Source organism: Boleophthalmus pectinirostris, unplaced genomic scaffold (genome assembly GCF_026225935.1).
Source record: "Boleophthalmus pectinirostris isolate CB_2022bp ecotype Guang Dong unplaced genomic scaffold, ASM2622593v1 HiC_scaffold_5, whole genome shotgun sequence".
Classification (NCBI taxonomy): Eukaryota; Metazoa; Chordata; class Actinopteri; order Gobiiformes; family Gobiidae; genus Boleophthalmus; species Boleophthalmus pectinirostris.
In genome coordinates, this window is record NW_026571404.1 from 9,109,222 (window position 1) to 9,131,685 (window position 22,464).

The 22,464-nt window shown below is 39.4% G+C and overlaps 1 protein-coding gene across 1 annotated transcript in view; it reads right to left on the reverse strand.

Annotated features, from left to right (window-relative positions):
* Nucleotides 1–2,255: 2,255 nt before the first annotated feature.
* The window catches only part of valopa (vertebrate ancient long opsin a), an 83,627-nt gene continuing 63,418 nt past the window's right edge, over nt 2,256–22,464 (reverse strand). Inside the window, exon 5 of the mRNA XM_020941995.2 lies at nt 2,256–2,480. Within this exon, the coding sequence (XP_020797654.1) occupies nt 2,256–2,480 (225 nt within the window). The remainder of the gene's footprint in view (nt 2,481–22,464) is intronic.

Sequence of the window (22,464 nt, forward strand, 5' to 3'; positions counted from 1 at the left end):
TGGCAAGGCTATGGGAGTCCTGTCTCTTTACGGTTTCCACATGAACGCACAGGGCGGGCAGGTGCGGTCCTGTCGAGCGGCAGGTGCACAAAACAAACGCCCCGCTCTGGTGATATTTACACTTGTAACCAAAGGGCAAAGTTCAGATCCTCCTTTCTCCTTCGGTTTATATCAAGGTGCAGATGCATGCGCTTGCACTAAAGTTTTGAATGTGTTTAGAGACCATTGTTCAAATGTGTGTCGTCTGTCATGCCCTTGAACGCGAACCATCTCCAAACAGACATGTCCATGAAGCTCCTTCCACAGACAATGAAAATGGATGGCTATTTTCTGCTTTATTTTATCTAAAACTACCATTATTTTTCCCATAGACTTTTCAAAATAAGTCAGAAGTATAATCAGGACTTTGAGGAATTTTTTGTTTCAGATTTTGATTCAAGGTGCACTGTGGAACTTGTCTGGTAGAGCGTCTGTCTCCAGTTAGATGTTATCTCTTTGCCTGGAATGCTTCATAGTTTTGGCAGCACCACCAAGTTACTGGTCAGATCTATGGAGAAGTGACTCCACGGGCAGTAAGTATTGAATAAATGCAAAATAGATCAGTTCAGTGCCATAATGTGGAACATTTCAGGCAAAGCAATAACATTCCCACAGTGGCGTACAACAAATCAGATAAGATACAAAGTGTGATTTTAAAGGGACAGTTCGGAATTTTGGACATAGGACCTCATTTCCTAGTGAGCCAGAGTGTTGGAGACGTGTGTAAATATTCCATCCAGTCCTTGTATTTGCAGAGGTCGCTGGTGCTAGACTAGTGCATGTCAATGGCCATAGTTATCCTGCCACTAAAAACAGTCTTACCCACTCCACAAAACACCCTAAGCAAATCTATTATTACACCAGACTGTCCATATAAATGTCTGTGTTGATAATTGTATCAACACAGACATTTATATGGACAATGTTTGAAATAAAACTAACCTCGCATCGCATGAATCGCCGCATGTTGAGGGACTATTTTCTCAGCAGCATTTTACTTTGCCTGTAAGATACGTGCTAGGTGATATCAGTTCGCCGCTGCCGAGCTTTCTATCATAGGGTGACCATATTTCCGTTTGTCAAAACCAGGACACCTTAGCAAGGGCGGGGGCGGTGGTCATGAAATAAATGATACTCAAAGTTACTTACTGAATGGAAGAAATAATGTCTGGTCTGTATTAGAAAAATAAATAAATGATAAATAATGAAAAAATACCTCGCCTATATTAACAATAACCCTTTAACAATAACTCTCAACTCTCAATAACAATATAAACTACTCAGAGTTAGTTAAGCAATGTACTGCTGCGGTCCAGCATCTCCAGCAACCAGCATTTATTTATTTGTGATCCATGCCCAATGAAAGGTAATGAAAACCTGGACATTTCCATCAATTTATAAAAAAAAAAAGAAAACCCGGACGGCCACTACAGGACGTGAAAAATGTACATGTCTGGGGAAAACGGACGTTTGGTCGCCCTATTCTGTCAGGAAGTACAACTCGCTGCTGCTGCTCAGACATAAATCCTTCAAACACAAGATTGGTTTTACTTCTAAAATGATTCTATCAACACAGACATTTACATCGACAGTCTGGTGTAATAATAGTTTTGCTTCGGGTGTTTTGTGGAGTGGGTAAGACTGTTTTTAGTGGCAGGATAACTATGGCCATTGACATGCACTAGCCTAGCACCAGCGACCTCTGCAAATACAAGTCTCCAACATTCTGGCTAACTAGAAAATGAGCTCCTATGTCCAAAATTCCGGACTGTCCCTTTAAAGTCACAATAGCTGATCATACCCAATCAAGTGTTCAAGAGTTTTTCCAAAAGGTCTGTGGGAAAAATGTATACATACTTTTTACATCCAAAACTAAGAGCCCAATGCCCCCGCTGAGCTCCAGTCAGAATAAACAAGACGGTGACACTTTATTAACTGCACTTATTCATGCCTCAGTCACATAAACAAAACCTCAATTCACAAAACAGTTTATTAAAAATGATTCAGACTTATTAACTACTTAATTACAACTTTGATCCTCACATCTAACCCCTTAAGTAAGAACTACACACGAATCATTATTAATAAACTATTCATGAATTAAGTCTTTGTTTGTGTTTTATTAAGGCTATTTAAGGTGTAGTTATTATAAAGTGTTACCGACAACATGAACACGGGGACCACACTGGAGCAGACGGATCAGAAGAGCTTGGCCGTTACATGGGGCACACTTTGTTTTCGGGGATGGGCAGCTGAGCGAATGAGCCGCACTCAGTCGGGGAGTCGTCAGATTTCTGGGAGTTGGTTCCCACTGGGATGCGAGCAGCGATGGCGGACATTTCTCCCGTCTGGCTCTCCGCGGTGATGCCCGGCCGCTCCGAGGTTTGTCCGAAGTTGTCCGAAATGTTGCCGGTGAAGAGCTGAATGAGGCACTTCCTGAACTGAAGACAAGAGAGAAAAGATGGATGAAGATTAGAGACAAAATAATGATTATCTATAGGCTGGGTTCACACTTGCCCTGGTGGCCTGTAGATAACGAATGCTGGAATTCAGACAACATCGCACATATCCATAGGCCAATCTTATTTAATTGACATCATGCTGGGGCTGCTCTACATGTATGCCTATGGCTAGAATACGTCCAGCATCATGACGCAATGCAGACATTAGAAAACACAGTTCTCAGACACAGTGTGAGAACTCAAAAATACAAAAATACCAAATGGATTTAAGCAACACATTCTCAGGAGCCTGCGATCAATACGAGTTTTCCTGGTTCTGTTTATGTGTTTTTCATTTTTCATCATTTTCAACAAAAAGGTGAGAATGTCTCACTGAAACACTATTTCTAATGTTGGATTGTGACTGTAATATTATTGAGAGGGACTTGTTTAACAGCACTAATCAACTTGCCTCTATGGTCTCTATGGTCAGATTGTGTTAAAATAAAGCTCAGATTAGTCTGATTTAGTAACAGAGCTTCAGGCAGAGCAGCGCCTATACTTAGAATCACACCACGAGGGAATGTTGATCACATCAGATGCAAAGTATCAATGCAGATGGGGGAATCGAAATTAAGTATTTCTGTTGTTGTAATACAGTGAGTTCTTGGGTCTAGTTCCTAATAGAACTCATCAGGTTCTACTAGGGGTATAACAGTACGGTACGGGACGTTCAGTTCGGTACAGGGCTGTGCTTGAGTGAATTTGCACAATTGTGTTTGTGTGTGTTTACATTCGGCCCCTACATGTGCAGCTACACAGAAGGCTCGGCTCTTTAATATTCACGAAGGAACTAGTCCGCGTTTGAGGTGGCAGTGTTTCCCGCAGTGCTTTATAGTTAGGGCGGACACCTTGACAACAATTGCCCCCCGCCTTGACTATGTCCCTCCAAACCACGTGATTCCCCCCATACCCTCCACCTCTGTTTCTAGAGAAAGGGTATTTTCAGTCACTGGGGACATTGTAACTGCAGCAGATCTGCACTTACTGCAGTCAATGTGGACAAGTTGTTTTTTCTGGGCAAAAATATGAAGGGTGTGTGTGTATGTGAATATTTTATTTAACTTATTAGTATTACCAAGCAGCACTTTGCATTTATTTTATTTTCTCGTTTGTATAATGTTAAAACATATACCAGTATAATAAACACACAAATAAACAACATCAAATGGTTTTGCATTTTGTTCCCATACTGAAAATGAACCAAACCATGACCTCAAAACCGAGGAACCGAACCGTGATTTTTGTGTAAACCCATAAGTTCAACATATAAGAATTTACCTTTTGGATATTTTCACGGCAAAGTACATTGTAATGAAAAGGAAAATCTTTTAGCCTCCATCAGAGAGTAAGACACAATCACAGTTTAGAATCTGAAAAGTATTAATGGAAAAATGACTGGCCAACCTGTCCTTGTAGTATTCTCACATATCAACACTAGATGCTGTCTACGTTACTGCAGTCGGAGAGAGTATCAGCTTTGGCCTGACAGAAGAAGACGAGAGACACAGGTGAGCACATCTGACATCTACTGGTGAAAAGAAAATCAAATAAACTTGCAGATGGTCGCTTTAAAATGCTGTATATTCTTAATGGCAGCTATATAAACACCTTAATGTTATTGTCTGCACTGACCTCCGCCGCTAAAGCAAAGGAGGCGTGAATGGGCCTATTTTTCCTGGAAAGTTATTTTAGCGTCTTTTAACAACAACAACAACAACACAATCATTGTTTTTCACATTAAAGCCTCTAATTAACCTCTTTTTGGCTCGGTAGCGCCTTGTCTTTTAAACCCCGAGGACAGATCCTGCATAGCTCTTGACCTTTACTGACCTGTGCAGACCGTTAACTCACGCCGCTAATGCTCTGTAAGTGTGCCAATAGCCAATAACGTCATAACAAATCCGCTCACAGTAAATAGCGACGTCTGTAATGGTTGTAGTAGCACTTGTGTAACACCTACCGTAAGAAACGAAATAAACAAAAACGAAAACAAAGCTGTGGAGCAGAGAAATAGTTTACAAAATGTCAATGTTAATGACATCGAGAGCAGCGTTTTAGCCTCAGATGTGTTTTTGTAAAAGAGCGAGACTGGATCGTACTGTTTCATGATTCGGTCACAGAGATGTTGTAGCATGAGATACTGGGTAGAGTAATTAAACAAGAAAAGGACAGTGTAAAAATAGACCGCAGTGAAATTCATTTTGACTCGTTTTGGTAAATTAAAGGGACTGGTTTATCCAAATCCAAATCATTTTATAAACAAAGCAGTTTCCAAAGTGCTGCACAGAGATCAGAAAATTGCTAAAAATTTCATCATCATACCAGTCCTAAAACAATAAAATCAGTAAAATCAACTAAAAGCAAAGCCATAAAAATCATAAAATAGCAGTAAATAAGTAAATAAATAAAAGACGCAGAGGACCACACAACTGATGAGGTGTTAAAAGCCAGAGAATTAAAGTGGGTTTTAAGACGAGACTCTGCGGGGGCTGTTTGGATTTGGGGGGGACAGAGTGTTCCAGAGTTTGGGTCCGACCACAGAGAAGGTCTTGCCCTCCTGGTTTTAAGTCTTGTTTTAGGCACCACGAGCTGGAGCTGGACCTCAGACCTCAGAACGCGTGCGAGGGAGTAAATTTGGATGAGGTCCGAGACGTAACATGGGGCCAGTCCATTCAGAGCTTTAAAAACAAACAATAAAATCTCAAAATCAACTCGAAAACAAACTGGAAGGAAGTGCAACAACGCTAAAATCGGGGCAATGTGCTCACGTTTTTTGGCTCCAAGTTAAAAGACGTGCGTTTATCACTTTGAACTGTTGAAAATTAGGTTAATAATAACACTTTTAACCAGTTACAGATTGCAAACGGGCAACTGTGGAGTTTTTAAAGATGGACCGTGTCACCTGATTTCTTTGCTTACAGTTCCACAGTATGACATTACATTTTACATATCTCAGTCAACTACGTTTACAGTAAAAATAAAGGTTTTTCAAGCGTTTCAGTTGTATAAATGCATGCTCAGTTATATCATTTGAGGTTTTTTATTTTCTTACTGGATATTTACATGCAAATTGTTCAGCAAAAACATCAGATCACAGGTTATTATTACTATTTATTATCAGGTTATTGTTTTGAAATGCTTTACCTGATTCTTACTGTCTAAAAATGTGAAAACGAGTTCATTTTACAGGGTTCCCACTCTTTTTCACTGACAACATTTCTAAAGTTTTCCATGACTTTTTCATGACCTAAAGTGAATTTTCCATGACTTTACGGCACCTACATGTGTAGAATTGATCAGACTTTTAGGGCTAAATATGAAATGTTAACCCTTTCCACTCACCTTATGGTTTGGGATTATAGTTTTTTAACATTCAAAATTCTGTCAGTGCATTTATTGTCGTCTCTTTTAAAAAAAAAAAAGGCGCAGACGTTCTGAAATAATCATAAAAGCCTAATAAGAACTTAAAGGTTGTATGGAGGATTTTTTTTTTTGTTTAAAATTGTCATTGAAAGTTTAAAATACCATTACAGAGATGCAGCAGCCTTTTAATTATGATGACTGAAAAAAAAAGAAAGAATGAAAATCTATCCGTTGTGGACGTAGTGAGGCCAGATAAACATCAGCCAATAGAAAATGAGGCTCCCTCTTTTTCTATTGGCTGTTAGGTTGTCAGTCAAACTTAGTACATTTTTAGTGTAACTGACTCGTCGGCGCTCGGGGATTGTGTGGTTTATGCAGCAGTTCTTAGAGGCTTTTTCAAACTGTCGCTTCCTCGCAATTCGCACAAAGTTTGTTGCGATGGCGGACGAGAATCCAAGACCAGTTCGCCGCAAAAGAAAGTCCGAAGGGTCTAAAAACTGACGCGTCGGTCGCTAAAATATTTCTAGGCAGGTCACTTCAACGGTAATTCTGAACATGCACTGGATGTAAACAAATGTGATTTCTAGAGTAAAGAGGCGGGAGGAGGAGATGTTTCTACTGAGGAAGGTGGTGTCACACATGCACAACATTTGTAAAAGGACTGTCGCTGTATTTCACTTCCCTTAAAAAATCCTCTATACAACCTTTAACAGAACACTGGAAAGAAAGAAATACTTAAATTCCATGACTTTTCCAAAACTTTCATTGAATTTACAAGTTTCCATGACTTTTCCAGGATTTCCATGATCGTGGGAACACTGATTTTAAATGGTTTGCAATGGTTTAAAGTTATTCCTCTTTCCTAATGCATTTAGAGCATCCTAATTATTCACCATGATGAGTTTATAAGCGGTTTTCTCAGTTTTCATAAACCAGAGAAGTTTTTCTGTAAAGCCGAAAAACAACTAGTATGCAACTGTGTATTTCCTGACTCTCAAACAATAAAGACACTGAATTGAACTGATTGAAACACTGCAAAATGATTATACAGTATGACAAATTTTGCTCAAAGATATTCCAGCCAAAGCAATAATATCTCCATGGAAACAGGAGCAAGATCCCCCTCCAGGAAAGTCACACAGTGCACCTTTAACTGGGCAGGCTGTTTGAACTAAAGACAATCATATATATTGTGAGATAAGGGGCCTAAATATCGACCATTTTCCAGGTCATTTACCCTTGACACAGAAAAAAGGTCTAATATGTGTCAAGATGTAATACTAAAAATGCGAGATAGGGTCAAAAGCCATGGTGGAGGGTTGGACTCTTGATACTTTTTGATTCTTACAGGAAATGTGAGGCTGAATACAGTTGAACATTAAGCACCATCAGAGGAGCGTTACACCAGGAGCAGAGAGACGTCCAGAGACTCTGACCTCCGCTCCCGATGCAGAGGCTCCTACAGAGGAAACACTGGAAATCCTAAAAAAATATGCTAAAATAAATAAATATACTAAAATGTGTAGAATAGAAACAAGTGGAATTTTCAAAAGCTAACTAAAAAAGTGGGTCTGAGCCTGCTCTTAAAACATGAACGTTCTCTGCAGCCCTGAGTCCTCCGGCAGGCAGTTCCATAGACGGGGCCATTACTGAAAAGACGCCTTCCGTGAGTGTGTGTCCTGACTTTGGGAATGAGCAGGAGCCTGCTGCCGGAGAGCGCAGGGTCCGCGAGGGTTCGTAGGGTAAAAGCAGTTCTGAAAGATAAGAAGGCCCAAGACCATTAAGACATTTAAAAACCAGTAAAAGAACTTTAAAATCGATCCTGAAACTCACAGGGAGCCAATGCAGATTTTAAAAATGTGGTCCCGCCCTCTGGTCCTTCAGACACGTGCTGCTGAATTTTGTTAATTGCAAACCCGAATACTCTTTGGGAGACCAGAAGCAGGGCATTACAGTAGTCTATTCGACTAGTGATAAAAGCATGATCAGCGTTCTGTGGCCAGAGAGAAATGGCGGACTCTGGCTATGTTTTTTGGTGATAGAAACAATTTTTGTAATGTTCTTAATGTGTGCAATAAAAGTCAGCTCAGAGTCAAAAATGACGCCCAGGTTTTTCACTTGAGGTGAAGGGTTAAAAACTGTGCTTGTAGTTTGGGTAAAAGCTTCTCTCTCTGGCCTCAGGACCAATGACTAAAACCTCAGTTTTGTCCTGGTTAAGCTGGAGAAAGTTTTCTGCCCCAGGTTGATTTCTAGAATGCAGTTAAAAAGAGCATCCATTGGTCTGGTGTCATCAGGAGACATGGAGATGTAAAGCTGCGTATCATCTGCGTAGCTGTGGAAGTTAATTCCATGTCTCCTGATGACACCACCAAGGGAGCATGTACAAATAAAAAGCACAGGGCCTAAAATGGAGCCCTGGGGCACACCACATTGATTTATGGACCCTGGAGGAGCATGTGTCTACACTCACCAAATGTTCTGTCTGTGAGGTAGGATTGAACCATTTGTGAACAGCACCGGAGAGGCCGAGGTCTTTTAGGCGAGTTAAAAGAAAGTGTGGTCTACTGTGTCAAAGGCAGCGCTCAGATCCAGTAGAACCAAACACGGTCACCTTCTGTGAATCAATTTATTCTAAAATCATTTAAAATCTTGCCAAGCGGTCTCGGTGCTGTGGTTCACCCTAAAACCAGACTGAAATTTTTCCAACATGTTATGATCATCTAAAAAATTATTTACTGGATAAAAACAAGTTTTTCTAAAATTTGCTTAAAAATGGTTAGAACTGGTCGGTAGTTGTTAATCATTAAAATCTAAATTGCTCTTCTTCAGGGGCCTCAACTGCAGTTTTGAAGGCAGCGGGAAAGACTGAGCAATTCATCATGGTTAAAAGCTCATCCCTAAAAATCCATAAATGACTTAAAAAATGGGGTAGGAATTGGATCTAAAAGACATGTGGTGGGCCTCACTGAGGAGAAAACTTTGTCAAGCATCTCAGCATTAACCAGGACAAAACTGTCCAGTGTTTCCTCTGGTCCAGACAAACACTCAGATGTACTAAAAACAGAGCTTTGACAAGATAAAATATCACATCTGATAGTGTTTATCTTACCCGTGAAGTGGTCTGCAAACTGCTCACAGAGAGAGTCAGTGGGTGTTAAGTAAAACGTGCTAAAATGAGGGTTTAAAATGTTGTCATGGTTGAGAAGAGGACCTTAGGATTATTTTTGTGATTGGTAATTATTGTAGAAAAGTAATGGTTTCTTGCATTTCTTATTGCTTCGTTGTATATCCGTTGTTGATTTCTGAATAATTGGTGGTTTATTGTAATTTTGTTTTTCCTCCATCGTCGTTCTGCCCTCCTGCACTCTCTTTTGGATTCTTTTAGCTCTTCAGTTCTCCATGGAGGTTTTAGTTTAGTTTTGATGTTTTTGGTTTTGAGTGGAGCAACCAGGTCTAGAGCTGACTGTAGTTTACTGTTAAAATTGTCAGTAATAAAATCACAAGGGGCAGGTAAAACCATGGGGATTTTATCTAAAACTTCGATAAAATTTGCAGCCACTTCAGGGGTCAGACGGCGGTTCTCAAAAGCCATTGAGTGGATAGGTGGACCTTGGACTCTTGATACTTGACACATTACAATGGTCACTGAACACGCTGGAGGGTCCTTACTCCATACTCCAAACAGCATTCTACTTGGAGTCAGGCCAAACCCATATCGACAAGAACCATCTGTATTTGTTTCAAAACACTAGAAATTGGTTAGAGTTACGTTAAGAAGTACAAATCTCGAAAACGCAACGGCATAACGAATCCGTTCATTCGTTTTTCAGTATAAAACCAAAAATAAGAAAATGAAACAACAAAAGTTCTCTTCATTATTTGTCTCCAAAACCAAATTGGAAAAAAACAGATAATGATTCGTTTTTTTTTCAGTTTTTGATTTTGTGTTTAAATGAAGAATGGAAAAAACCAATAAAGGCTGTTTCCCATTTACGTGACTTCCGTGACTGCGATGTTGGACATTTGCACCGCATACAGACTGAACCAGGACTGAGACCGGGACTGAGACCGGGACCAGACCAGGACCAGAGCGGGACCAGACCGGCACTGAGACCGGGACCAGACCAGGACCAGACCAGGACTGAGACCGGGACCAGACCAGGACCAGAGCGGGACTGAGACCGGGACCAGACTGGGACCAGACCGGGACTGAGACCGGGACTGAGACTGAGACCAAACTGGGACCAGACCGGAGGCTCAGAGCCCACGGCAGGGCCGAAGCTCGAAGCTGTGGCTCGGACCCTGCGGAGGCTCGGAGTCAAACCTCGGAGTCCGCTCTGGTCCCGCTCTGGTCCCGGTCTCAGTCCCGGTTTGGTTCCAGTCTGGTCATGGTCTGGGCCCCGTCTCAGTCCCGGTCTGGCCCAAGTCTGGTTTCGGTCTGGTCCTGGTCTCAGACCTGGTCTCAGTCTCGGTCTGGTCCCGGTCTGGTACCGGACCTGGATCAGTCCTGGTTCAGTTCGTACGCGGGGCAAAAGTCCGACATCGCAGTCCCGGAAGTCACGTAAACGGGAAACGGCCGTTATCCGTTTCTTCCATTTTTCATTTAAACACAAAATCGTAAACTGAAAAAACAAATCTTTATCTGTTTTTTCATTTTGGTTTTGGAAAAAAATAATGAAAAAAACTTTAGTTATTTCGTTTTCTTACTTTTGGTTTTATTTTGAAAAACGAATGAACGAATGATACACGGATTCATAAGACGAGTGTTAAATTACATATTTCTTAAGGACGAAAGCGGTGACCGTTCCAAGATGACAAATTGTGCTTTGACAAGAGCAAATGCTAGATTATTGATTACCTGTACCCTGGAAATAAACAAGCTTCAGGCTAAGAAAGCTACATGCTATTAGCTACAGTTATTGATTTCTTGAGATATTATTACAGAGTGTATATTTTGGCGACACACGAGATGCTTCTTTAAAACCTCACATCACTACAAGTAAAATCACTCCTAAGATAATACTTCTGGAGTAATTTTAAAAGCTTGGATGTCAGTGCCTGTTTATGTGCTCACCAGAAATCTGATCGTTATCTGATTTCTGGAGTTATCAGATTATTGAAATGTCATGCAATCAGTGAAATCTGATGTGAGTAATCTGATTTCTTTCTGATTGTTCACACGTGTGCAGGTTTTGACAAGGACGATTATGCAAAAAGGGCAAACTAATGTGGCGGAGGAAATGAAAGGGAAAATGTTTAAGACTGGAAGTTGAATTTGTTGTACTTTTTCTTCCAAACAGGCCGCGGTTTGCTCGAGATCTCCTCAAAAGTTTACGAAAATTTGCATCTGGTCACAAGTGAATCCCCCGTTTTCAAATGGGCATGATTGACAGGTGGATTAGCCAATCAGGGACAAGCATAACCCATCCATATCAGATAAAAAAAAATATCACAGGGGACTGAAAAATATTGTGGATTTCTGCAGAATCAGTGATTGAAGCACTAAACTCTGTTAATCTGAGGTGAGAGAAATTATATTTAATCTGTGATCTTGATCTGAGTACAGCTGTAGTGAAGTACAAGGCCTATAATATAATAATATACTAGTCTGCTCCCTCCTTGTATACAGGAGTTATTGGAGCAAAGAGTCAGTATAACCTCAGGACAATTAAGACTCGAACAAAAAAAAAGCTACTGTATTTCTAACCCCTCTAGGGTTAGTATATGAAACAATGATAGATGATAAATGACAGATGATAGATGAATGATAGATTTAAAAGAAAGACAAAGAGGTATAAAGCATTATTTTTTGAAAGCTACAGAGCTCTGGAATGATCCATTCTGATTTATTGGTTTTGTCTTAATTTTTTCTCTTATATATAGTAAATCTTGCTGTGAAACTGTAAAAGCAAACTTGATGTGCTCCTTTTCTTTCTTCGAATAGTTTTTATTAATTTATTAATCTTTACATTTATATACAAGATGTCCAAAGTGCTTTACAGGACCTTATTCGTTCACTCAACACTCAGTGGCTGTAAGCTACTACTGTAGCCACAGCTGCCCTGGGACAGACTGACAGAAGCGACACGGCCAATCTGCGTCATCAGCCCCTCCGACCATCACCATCACTCATGAACACACCACTTTCATACTAGGCAATGTGGGTGAAGTGTCTTGCCTAAGGACACAATGTCTCTGTGGTGCTCCACTGTGGCACCTGGAATTCCCAGTGGTCTCTCATCCGAGAACTAACCGGCTCCGGTCTTGCTTATCTTCTGAGATCTGACAAGATCAGACTTTGACAAGCCTGTATGGTCACAGTTCTGTCAGTGTTTAACAGGGTTTAACATTATCAGTACTTTTACTTCAACCTGAACCTTTTTGGTCATGTCATGATCCAAATGGGGTTGTTGTCTATATCCTGTGCTGCAAAAAGCTGCTAAAATTACTTATACTGAAAAAAAAGATGATGAGCTCCTTCGTTTCACACGCATCACTGAAAAAAAAAAAAACGAATCTGATTTGCACAATCACGTTTGGCTGGACTTGAGTTGCAGAGGAGGACGTGGTAACCAGACTGACATCAGTCTGTATAAAAATACACAGAGAGATTGTTCTGGATTTGGTCTGGGCTGTGGGTGCACGTGCACTCAAAATCCAATTATTATCAGAATTTTGCTTTATTATAAATCTGTCAAAATGTTAACAGCAAAATATTACATTTCTTTCTGATCATGGTCCTTCTGATTATTCACATCATAATTTGCAGTTTACATGTCATTTAAATAAAATTCTCTTGAGCTGTAAACACATTATCTGATTATTCTAGTTATCAGATTTTTTTTCTGGGCATGTAAATGTAACACTGTAGTCAAATACATTACACCATACAAATGCAAATTACACTTAGCACACACACAAATGTACCTGGGAGGCTTTAAAACTACAAGGTTATAGCTGTTGGCATAGTTGCTGTTAGCGTGACCCACTTGCCAACATAGATTAAGTATGTTGCATAAAGAAAGCATTTGCATGCTATTACACTATATACAACTTGTCTTTATGAATAGAAAACACCAGTGGTACTTTGGCCACACAGGCATTTGTCATTTTAAATCAGGTCAAGGTACTTATACTAAGTTACACAGGATTCATGTAAGACATGAAGTCATTCCATTTCTGGCTCAGGTAAAAAATATAACTTCTATGATAAAGAGGATACAAGTCTGGTAATGGAACAGCAATTAGATTATAATATAGACACATTTTTCAGACTATAAGTCGCTCCGGAGTATAAATCGCACTTTTTGGGGGAAATTTATTTTTATAAAATCAGAGAACAGGAACCAACATGTCATCTTGAAAGTCAAGTTATAGTAATAAAAATAGAACAGAGAAGAACAGACTGTTAACGTCACATATGAACAGTTCTTCAGATAATTATAACATAAACAACAGAACAAGTTTACCAAACTCTCCATCTCACTCCAAATCACTAAATCAATTGAATTCTTCATCCTCTGTGTCACTTCTGAGCAACTCCACGACCTCTGGAGGTAAACAGGGCGCCGCTTCCTCTTCTGTGTAGCTGTCGTCAGACTCAGCATAAGTTCCAGTTAGAAATATTCCGGCCTTTCTGAATCCCGACAGGAAGTCTGAAGTCCAGGCTTTGTCCATCCATCCAGTGACTTCCAGAAAAGTTGCACGGTGCATCCTCCCAGTTGACACAAATTTCTTGCTCACTCCAAACTTTCTATTTCTGCTGCTTAATGACTGTTTTCGGCTGCATATTTCACTACTTGCAGCAGGAGGAGGCTTTTTCTGCAGGAGACATGCGCAGTAGAACCAAGTGACAGTGGTACAGGAATAACAGGAGTAGCAGATACTGACACACAAGCGTAGAGCGCCCTCTGGCGGCCGTCAGTGTGAAAACGTAATAAATAAGTCGCACCGGAGTATAAGTCGCAGGATCACCCAAACCATGAAAAAAAAAATAAAATCTGTTTTGTAGTCCAAAAAATATGATAATAGATTTGATGAGGGCAAGGGCCTATATAACTCTATGGAAGATTCACTGTTTTTAGAAGATATATTCAAACTTATGATCTACATATACATACATAAACACATATACACATATACACATTATAGTGACTGGGTTTACAAAGTCGCCATATTCATTTTACAGTTTAATTTTCGCTTTGACAGCAATCACGTCTTTGGGGCTGAATAATGGCACCTTCCGAAGTTTTAGTGAAAAAATAATACACTTTTGTTTATTTATAGTGACAGAAAATACAAACTTTGTGCCATTTTTCTTTCTTGTGAACAGGTCAAGTAATTACAGAGTTATTAACTTCAAAACCAGCTCAACAAATCTGCCATGTGACAGTTAAATAGCAAATTCTACTAAGGGATTCTGACCTGTCTGCACTGATTCTTGAATGTTGTGAGGTCTTGTTAATGCAGCCTCTTCACGACCTTAACTTTGTATGTAAAAGTTGAGAGTCAGTGAGGTCATGTCTTTCAATTCTGATCAACAGCGCCCCCTGTCCTCTCGCTCCGGTGGGAACAGCACTTATCACAGTGTTCAGTAAAGCTTGTAGACTTCATTTCATTACGGTTTATTTTTAGCCGACGCACTCACCTCTTCACCATTGATTTCTTCGGTGTGACTTTGACATGAAAGAAGTCCTGCTCTTGTCCAAATGAGATTTAAAAGATACAAGTCTGATGTGTTTCTCTTCCTTTCGCTCTGTGGTTTAGAGATGTTTTTGTAAAGAAGAGGAAAACGGGAGAAAGGGTCACCCACCTGCTTGTCTCCGAGGAGATGTTATTGCTTTGCCTTGAATGTTACATAGTTTAGCATCTATCTCCATGGAAGCAGGTGGAGCCACAAGGCCAAGTTACAGATCAGTGCAGAGGCGTGTTGTATTTTGTATGTATTTTTTTTCTTTTCCCATAAAAAAAAAGAAACACTTGTATCTGAATAAAGGCAGTGAGATAAGTTCAATGTCATTCTGTGGAACAATAAGTCGGAAAAGACAAATATGGCGTTTACTGTTTAATTCATCACATCAAGTCCCCTTAATACCTGAATTTATATAGATGTATATAAAAAAAAGTTTTGTGTGTCTTTTTCCCTTCAAGTAGATGGCAAATTAAGTTAAGATTATTAATTTGACTATAGAAAAAATATATATAGAGAGAAATTTGGGTATATTGCAAATTTGCGACAACTAAACAAGTGCTTGCCAAAGGTTCCTCTCGTATTTTTGTGACAGTTGATGTTATAAGCGGTTATAGGTCCTATATTATGAAACATTTAAGCCATGTTATAATGTTTCCTCGTCACAAACATACCTGGAGTTGTGTTTTGTTTCATTCACACATGTTTGAATGCAGGTTTAAGTTTCCGTTTATTTCATCTCCTCAGACTGGCGCCACCTAGTGCCTCCACTCAATTTCATTTCTCTCCAGCGACTAGGTCAGGAATCAAAATACACTAGACCTTTTGCAAGAACCCCTGAAGTTGTAGACCGCACATCGGCCAATCAGTGAAGAGCTGTGAAGTCATGACATCAAACTCAAGCGCCTGTCTGGGTCCCTTTTGTGGTACAACACAACAGTAAACAAAGAGGTTGAGATGGAAGTAGATGAAGACATACGTTCTGTGTTGGCAACAATTCCTGAGATCGAGGATTTAAAGCTGGAACAAAGAAAATGTTCGGTGAATTTTATCAAGGGGAAAGACGTTATTGCCCTTCTTCCTACGGGATTTGGTGCATTGCATATGTCACGACCAAATAGCAGCGATTGGTTAAATTAAAAAGTACCCGCCTACCGTCGAGCGAACAAATCCTAATGCTGTGAGGTCAGATGGTTTCCACAAATTGAATCAGGCTAGAGGTCAGTACCATTAACATACAGACATGACATAACAAAAAACTAAAGAAAAACATGAGTAACCTTTATTATCAGTCTGTCTACATCCTCAAAGCTCAAAATGCTCTGCTCCACCTTGTCATGTCATGTAGTGGTAGTTTTCAAGTTAACAGCTCCTTTTACCTTTAGTTTAGTTTACCTGGAGTTCAGTGGGTCATTTCTGGGCTGAAATTCTCCAAATGATTCTAGTGAAGGTGTATGGAGCTTAAAAACAAAGTGGAGCACTTCCTGTTTCCACCACATGACATCAGAAGGTGGAACTGAATGTTTTCTGTTTGAGAGAAGAACTCAGCCTCAATACGCAGGGTTTGTGTGTTAAAGATGATGATGATGTGTAAATGTTAAGGCTGCAAGATTAATTGAAATCAAATCGAAATAGAAATTTGAATGGACACAATTGGCAAATGGTACCAAAATTTCCTCCCCAAACAATAAAATTTCCTTTCTAATTATGCATAAAATCAGCTACACCCTGTACAAACACAATCTGAAATAAACACGATTTTTGTAATTGTTAAAGAGTTCATTTTTCTTTTTGTGTATTCTCCTGGACACGTCAAAAATGTAAACTATGAACAAAATTCTATTATTAAAACAAATCACAAATCTAGATACTATACTTGTTTAAAAAAAAAAAAAGCACTATTAGATATTTTCCACAAATCATTCATGCATAGTACGGAATAAAATAAACAAAAACCAGTGTATAAAAATGACAAATAGTGTTTCCTGTCTCTCCCTTGACCTTTTAAATCCAGAGGCTGTTTTCATTTGAATTACAAACAGCAGTAGCCAGCTGGAAATCCCCCGGAGAGCCTCTACTATTCTATTATGCAACATGGATCAAATGCGTGTACAGTGCTCTTAGTAAACCCGCTGCTTATGGACGTCAGCTGACCAAGTCCCTAATTACTTCCCACCCACATCCCAGTCTATTGACACTGGCTTGACCCGCTTTAACATGTCAAGGAGAGGAGAGGAAAGAGAGTGAGAGAGATGGAAATGGCCACCCGCTGTGCAAACATGGACTAAAACAACAGGGGCAAAAGGGAAGACTGATGTTATTTCAATGAAGATGTCATATTCTGGGTGAAATATACAGTAAAATTCAAATTGTGGTGTAAAAAGCAATCCCATATACATTTGTGCAACTGATAAATAAAACCTAGGACTTAAAAAAATACAAGGACAAAAAAGTAAAGGGTTACAATATATAATATATATTATAATAGCTACACTAGAAAAACTGAATTAATAATGAACAAATATTTCCTTAAAGTGAGAGTATTATGCTTTTTTTTTTTTTTGCTTTCTACCATGTTATAATGTTGTTCCCTCATCAAAAACAGGCCTGAAGAGGTTTTAAATATAATTTGTGTACATTTGCCCTATTCAAACTCTCCTTATGGTTAGTGTTAAAGGGACAGGTCAGAATTTTGGACATTGGCTCACTAGGAAATGAGGCCCTGAGTGTTGAAGACGTGTGGAGACACTTTTTAAAATTTTCCATCCAGTCCTTGTATTTGCAGAGGTTGTCGGTGCTAGACTAGTGCATGTCAATGGCCATAGTTATCCTGCCACTAAAAACAGTCTTACTCACTCCACAAAACACCAGAAGCAAAACAATTATTACACCAGACTATCGATGTGAATGTCTGTGTTGATAGAATAATTTTAGAAGTAAAACCAACCTTGCATTTGAAGGATTTATGTCTGAGCAGCAGCAGCAAAAGTTTGGCAGCGGCGGACTGATATACGAGAAAATAGTCCCTCAACATGTGACGATCCATGCAATGCAAGGTTAGTTTTATTTCACACATTATTCTATCAACACAGACATTTACATCAACAGTCTGGTGTAATAATAAATTTGCTTTGGGTGTTTTGTGGAGTGGGTAAGACTGTTTTTAGTGGCAGGATAACTATGGCCATTGACATGCACTAGCCTAGCACCAGCGACCTCTGCAAATACAAGGACTGGATGGAATATTTTTAAAAAGTGTCTCCACACGTCTCCAACACTCTGGTGAACTAGGAAATGAGGTCCTATTTACAAAATTCCGATCTGTCCCTCTAATATTCCAATGCTTCCCTCAATAGTGCTGGAGACAGTGTGGTGATTGAAGTGCCAATCATTCTCATGTGTTTTTGAAAGGTATTAAAATTAAATCCTTTTGGGAAAATATTGTAATTGTAATGGAAGAGGTATTTGGCTATAAAATACCCAATGACCCACAGGTTATGTACTTGGGCTTGTTGCATGAAAACAATATTCGAACTGAGGACTTCTGTTAGTTTAAAGTGATGCTCTTGGCTACCAAGAAAGTAATAACAAGGAACTGACTGAAGGACGACCCTTTGAAATTGCAACAATGACAGATATAATGGAGGAAATTTATGTGATGGAAAAAATAAGTTATTATTTGAGACTGAAAGCTGCTAAACTGTAGCTTGATTCATCAGACGGATTCATGGAAACCGTCTGACCTCGCAGTATTAGGATTCGTTCGCTCGACGGTATGCGGGTACTTTTTTTAATTGATTTTTTTATTGATTTAACCAATCGTTGCTATTTGGTTGAGACGTATGTAATGCGCCAGAAAGCTCAGTGGTGTCCAAGTAATTGCAGCTTTACAGCTCTTCGCTGATTGGCCGGTGCACGGTCTACAACTTCTGTGATTCTTGCAAACCGTTTAGTGTATTCTGATTCCTGACCTAGTCGCTGGAGAATTTAATGAAATTGAGCAGAGGCACTAGGTGGCACCAGCCTGGCTAGGTAAATTTGAGAAGCGATGGTAAAATTTTCGATTTACAAAACTCACTCCAATGTATAGGGTATTTTATTTTTTCAATTTTTTTTTTAATTATTATTATTTTTTGTAGAACCCCACAGACTGTTTGTGTTCCTTTGTGTACATTTGTTAAAACTTTGAAAAAGCACAAATAAAAGGTAAATGATGTCACCGTTGCTCCAACAGATCAAGTCTCCATAAATATACAAAACCAGGACACAAAAGTGTACAGGAAAAACCTGATGCGATATGTAGTAGTTAATTAATCATTGTATTTATATAGCACCTTTCAAGACACTCAAAGCACTTTACATTGCATCATTCACTACTCACTCAGTGGTGATAAACCACAATTGGAGTCACGACCGACGAAAGCGAGGCTGCCGATCTGCTCAATCAGCACCTCCGACCACCACCACCATCATTCACGCACACACCAATTTCTTACTAGGCAATGCGGGTGAAGTGTCTTGCCTAAAGACACAATGCCCCACTGTGGCACTTATTCCCAGTGTCTCCCATTCAAGTATTAATCAGACCTGGTCCTGCTGAGCTTCTGAGATCTGACGAAATCAGACTTTTACAACTGGTTTGGCCATAAGTTAAACTTATAAAACCTGTTAATATGTTCTTTTTAGATGAATATGGCATCAAAACAATAATGATCTAAATCTAAATATGCTATGTGTTAGCAGTTAATACCCCCTCTTTCATAGTTTATTAAGAATGATTTAGGCTTAGTAACTAAACTCATTTAGGGGTTAGGGCTTAGGAGGTGGAATTAATGTATGACCTAAGCCTGACTCAGTCTAAGTATAAAGGAAAAGGCTAATTTTGATATAACAACATATTTAAAATGATTATGATGAATGATTAACCATTTATGACACATGACCAACAAATGTACGAATAAATAGTTAAAATACAAAGAGGCACTGAAATAAAATTGATCCAAAAGTAGGTCATTACTTATAGAAAATATCAGTACAAGATGTGAGATGCGTAATAAAACTAATTTACTGTTGAATGTAATACAAATGGCAATGTTCAAAAAATTACTGATGTAAATATCAAAGTACCTGTACCTCATTTCTGCCCACTTCTGCAGCACTTGAAAATCCACGGGCCTATGCATATGCGTGGGTGGACTTACAGGGCTGTCTGCGGCAATAGGCCATGGCAGAATGAGTGTCTTATAGGAGAGGAACATGGTGTTTTAGTTCAAAGCAGGGACAGAGAGTGGGCACATAATGCACAGAAAACACAAGAAAGGCTTTTAAAGGACAATGGAGAGGAAATCAGGCCAGGACGCAGTCAAGAAGACACGCATCTTTAAACTATGCTTCTATTGTAGGTAGAGCTGAGCCATTAATCACATTTTAATAGAGATTAAAATTCAGTCAACTGTAACCTAAGCATTATTTCAATTATTATTAAGGTGCTATACCTGATTTGGCACGTAAAACCTAGATAATTTACACTCTGTGCATTCAGAGAAACCTCATTATTCACAATGGTGGGTTTACAATCTCTTTCCATCTAACACTATCATACTAACAAAGTATTTCCTGACAACAAAATGCAAATAAACAGAAGGGGATTTTAAGTTTTAACTTCTTGGGTTCTTTTTAAAGACAATACAGTAAAATGTATTTACCGCGTCGCTCAGACTGACCACACCTCGAGTCGCGACGGGAGGCGTGGTCAGTCTGAGCGACCTGCCAGGTCCATCAGGCTGACTACGAGTACAGGAAGTAACAACAGCTGATATACGACACGTCACCACCAACACCGGTGACAGTTCTGAAGATGCAGCAGCAGCCCAAAGATGTCAACAAGGTAAATACAGTTTGGTGGTAATACAGTATTACGGTATCCCGTGGTATCAAAAAGTAGCAAGGGTATCAGTTTCATCACCGTCATTAAAAAATCTGCAGAGCATAAGGACGTAATATAATACTGTAATTTACTGATACCTAAATTAGTTTGCTCAGCACAAATTAATGTGTGGTTGTATTTTCAATTTAATGCTATCACAATTTAAAACTAATAGTATTTATAATGTTTCTTTAACTGCGTGGGGAGATGACGTTCAAATAGTTTCGTTCCGTTGTCACGTGACGCTCATAAGGGAGACCAAGACAAGATGGAAAGTCCGACCGCAAGCGAGTTGGTACCCCCCATAAAATGTTAGTACTTCTGCCATTTGCAGCATTTTAGTGCACATTTGTTTATATTTTACAGAAACTAAACTTAAAACCATATGGCTCATTTGCATAAACTATTAGCGCTCTTTGTGTCGCTGATGCAGTTCATCTTCTGTCAGACTAAAGGACAAGACTCAGTGGATTATATGCGTTCTTTCTGCGACAGAGGGTGTGCAGCTGATGGTGAGTCTGTTCTGTGAGTGTATCGCGTTGGAGATGGTTCGTGTGAAACTTTTCAGAGATTATGTCTCTTATACGTTTGCAGGTTGTAGCATAGACTGTATAACGGTGTGGCTTCGTAGCTTACCAAAGTCATACTAAAACATTTTGGTAATACAGTAATACTGTATATCAAGGTAAAATCTTGAAAAGGTTTAACGGTATCAAAATCTGGATACGGCCCAACCCTAACCCTACTGTGTTGTCTTTAAAACGAACCCAAGAAGTTAAAGCACATGAGAAGACAAAATGAAAATCTTTGGGATTTTAAGCTTCTTTGTTTCAGAAATTATGACTCTGAGTGTGGATCAAATCGAGCTGAAAGATTACCAGTGGCATTGTGTTTGAGTCTATTGTTCAGAAGCAGATTTGTGTGTTAACAAGTCTACAAAGAATTCATTATTGGTCTACGTGGCAGCAAAGTACGCAGCTGAATATGTATGAACAAATGGCCAGACAAAACAAAACAAAACACTACAGTAGTAAAGGCACATGTGGCAGGACAGTGCCACAGAACATGGTGTTAAATTAAATATGTGTGACTATCAACTGGAGAAGTGCTGAGAGCTGCACTTGTTTTAAGTGGAGCTGCTGAACCTGTTAACCCCAAACCATTATCAGCGCAGTCCCTCCGAGCACAGGCCCAGCATGCTTCAGTTTGAAGGCCTTGAACTCGATTTGAGCTAAATGTGTCTTGGACCAGTACAGACATACATATTGTATAAGAAGCTCTTGAGGAGAGTAAGTCAGCAATGTGCCGTCTGCATCTGATTAGAAAATATCTTGGTGTCCGATAATCAGGAAGTGTGTGTTAGCATGCTTGTTGTTTTTGTTTTTGTGAAAAGAGCTTCTGAACATATAAATTGCAGTGAATAATTGGCATAAGAGTAATTTCACCTCAATTCACCCAAAAAATGCAGTTTGAACCCTCATATTGTCGAATTGCAAAGAAAATTGGTGTAGGCAAGAAAGCCCAAATCTCAAATTTTACCATGATTGGACCAACGTTTTCCAAGATATTGCAATTTAATTTTTTCACTTTTTCTGCGTGGTCACCGAATTTCAGATTGCATTTACTCAGCAACTACTGGTCCGATTACCTTGATTCATCAGTCGGTTTCACATCGTACAAACGATAGGCAGGTACTTTTTTATCATTTAACCAAACGCTGCTATTTGGTAGTCAGGTATGTAATGCGCCGCTAACAGGGCTAACTGGTATATTAAGCTTTTCCCAGATCCCGTAGGAAGAAGGGCAATAATGTCTTCCCCTTTATAAAATTCATCAAACATTCTCTTTAGTCTGGATTTAAATCCTCGATCTTGGGAATCGTTGCCAAAACTGAATGTTTGGCTCTTCGCTGATTGGCTGGTGACCGAACTTGCACTTCCGGG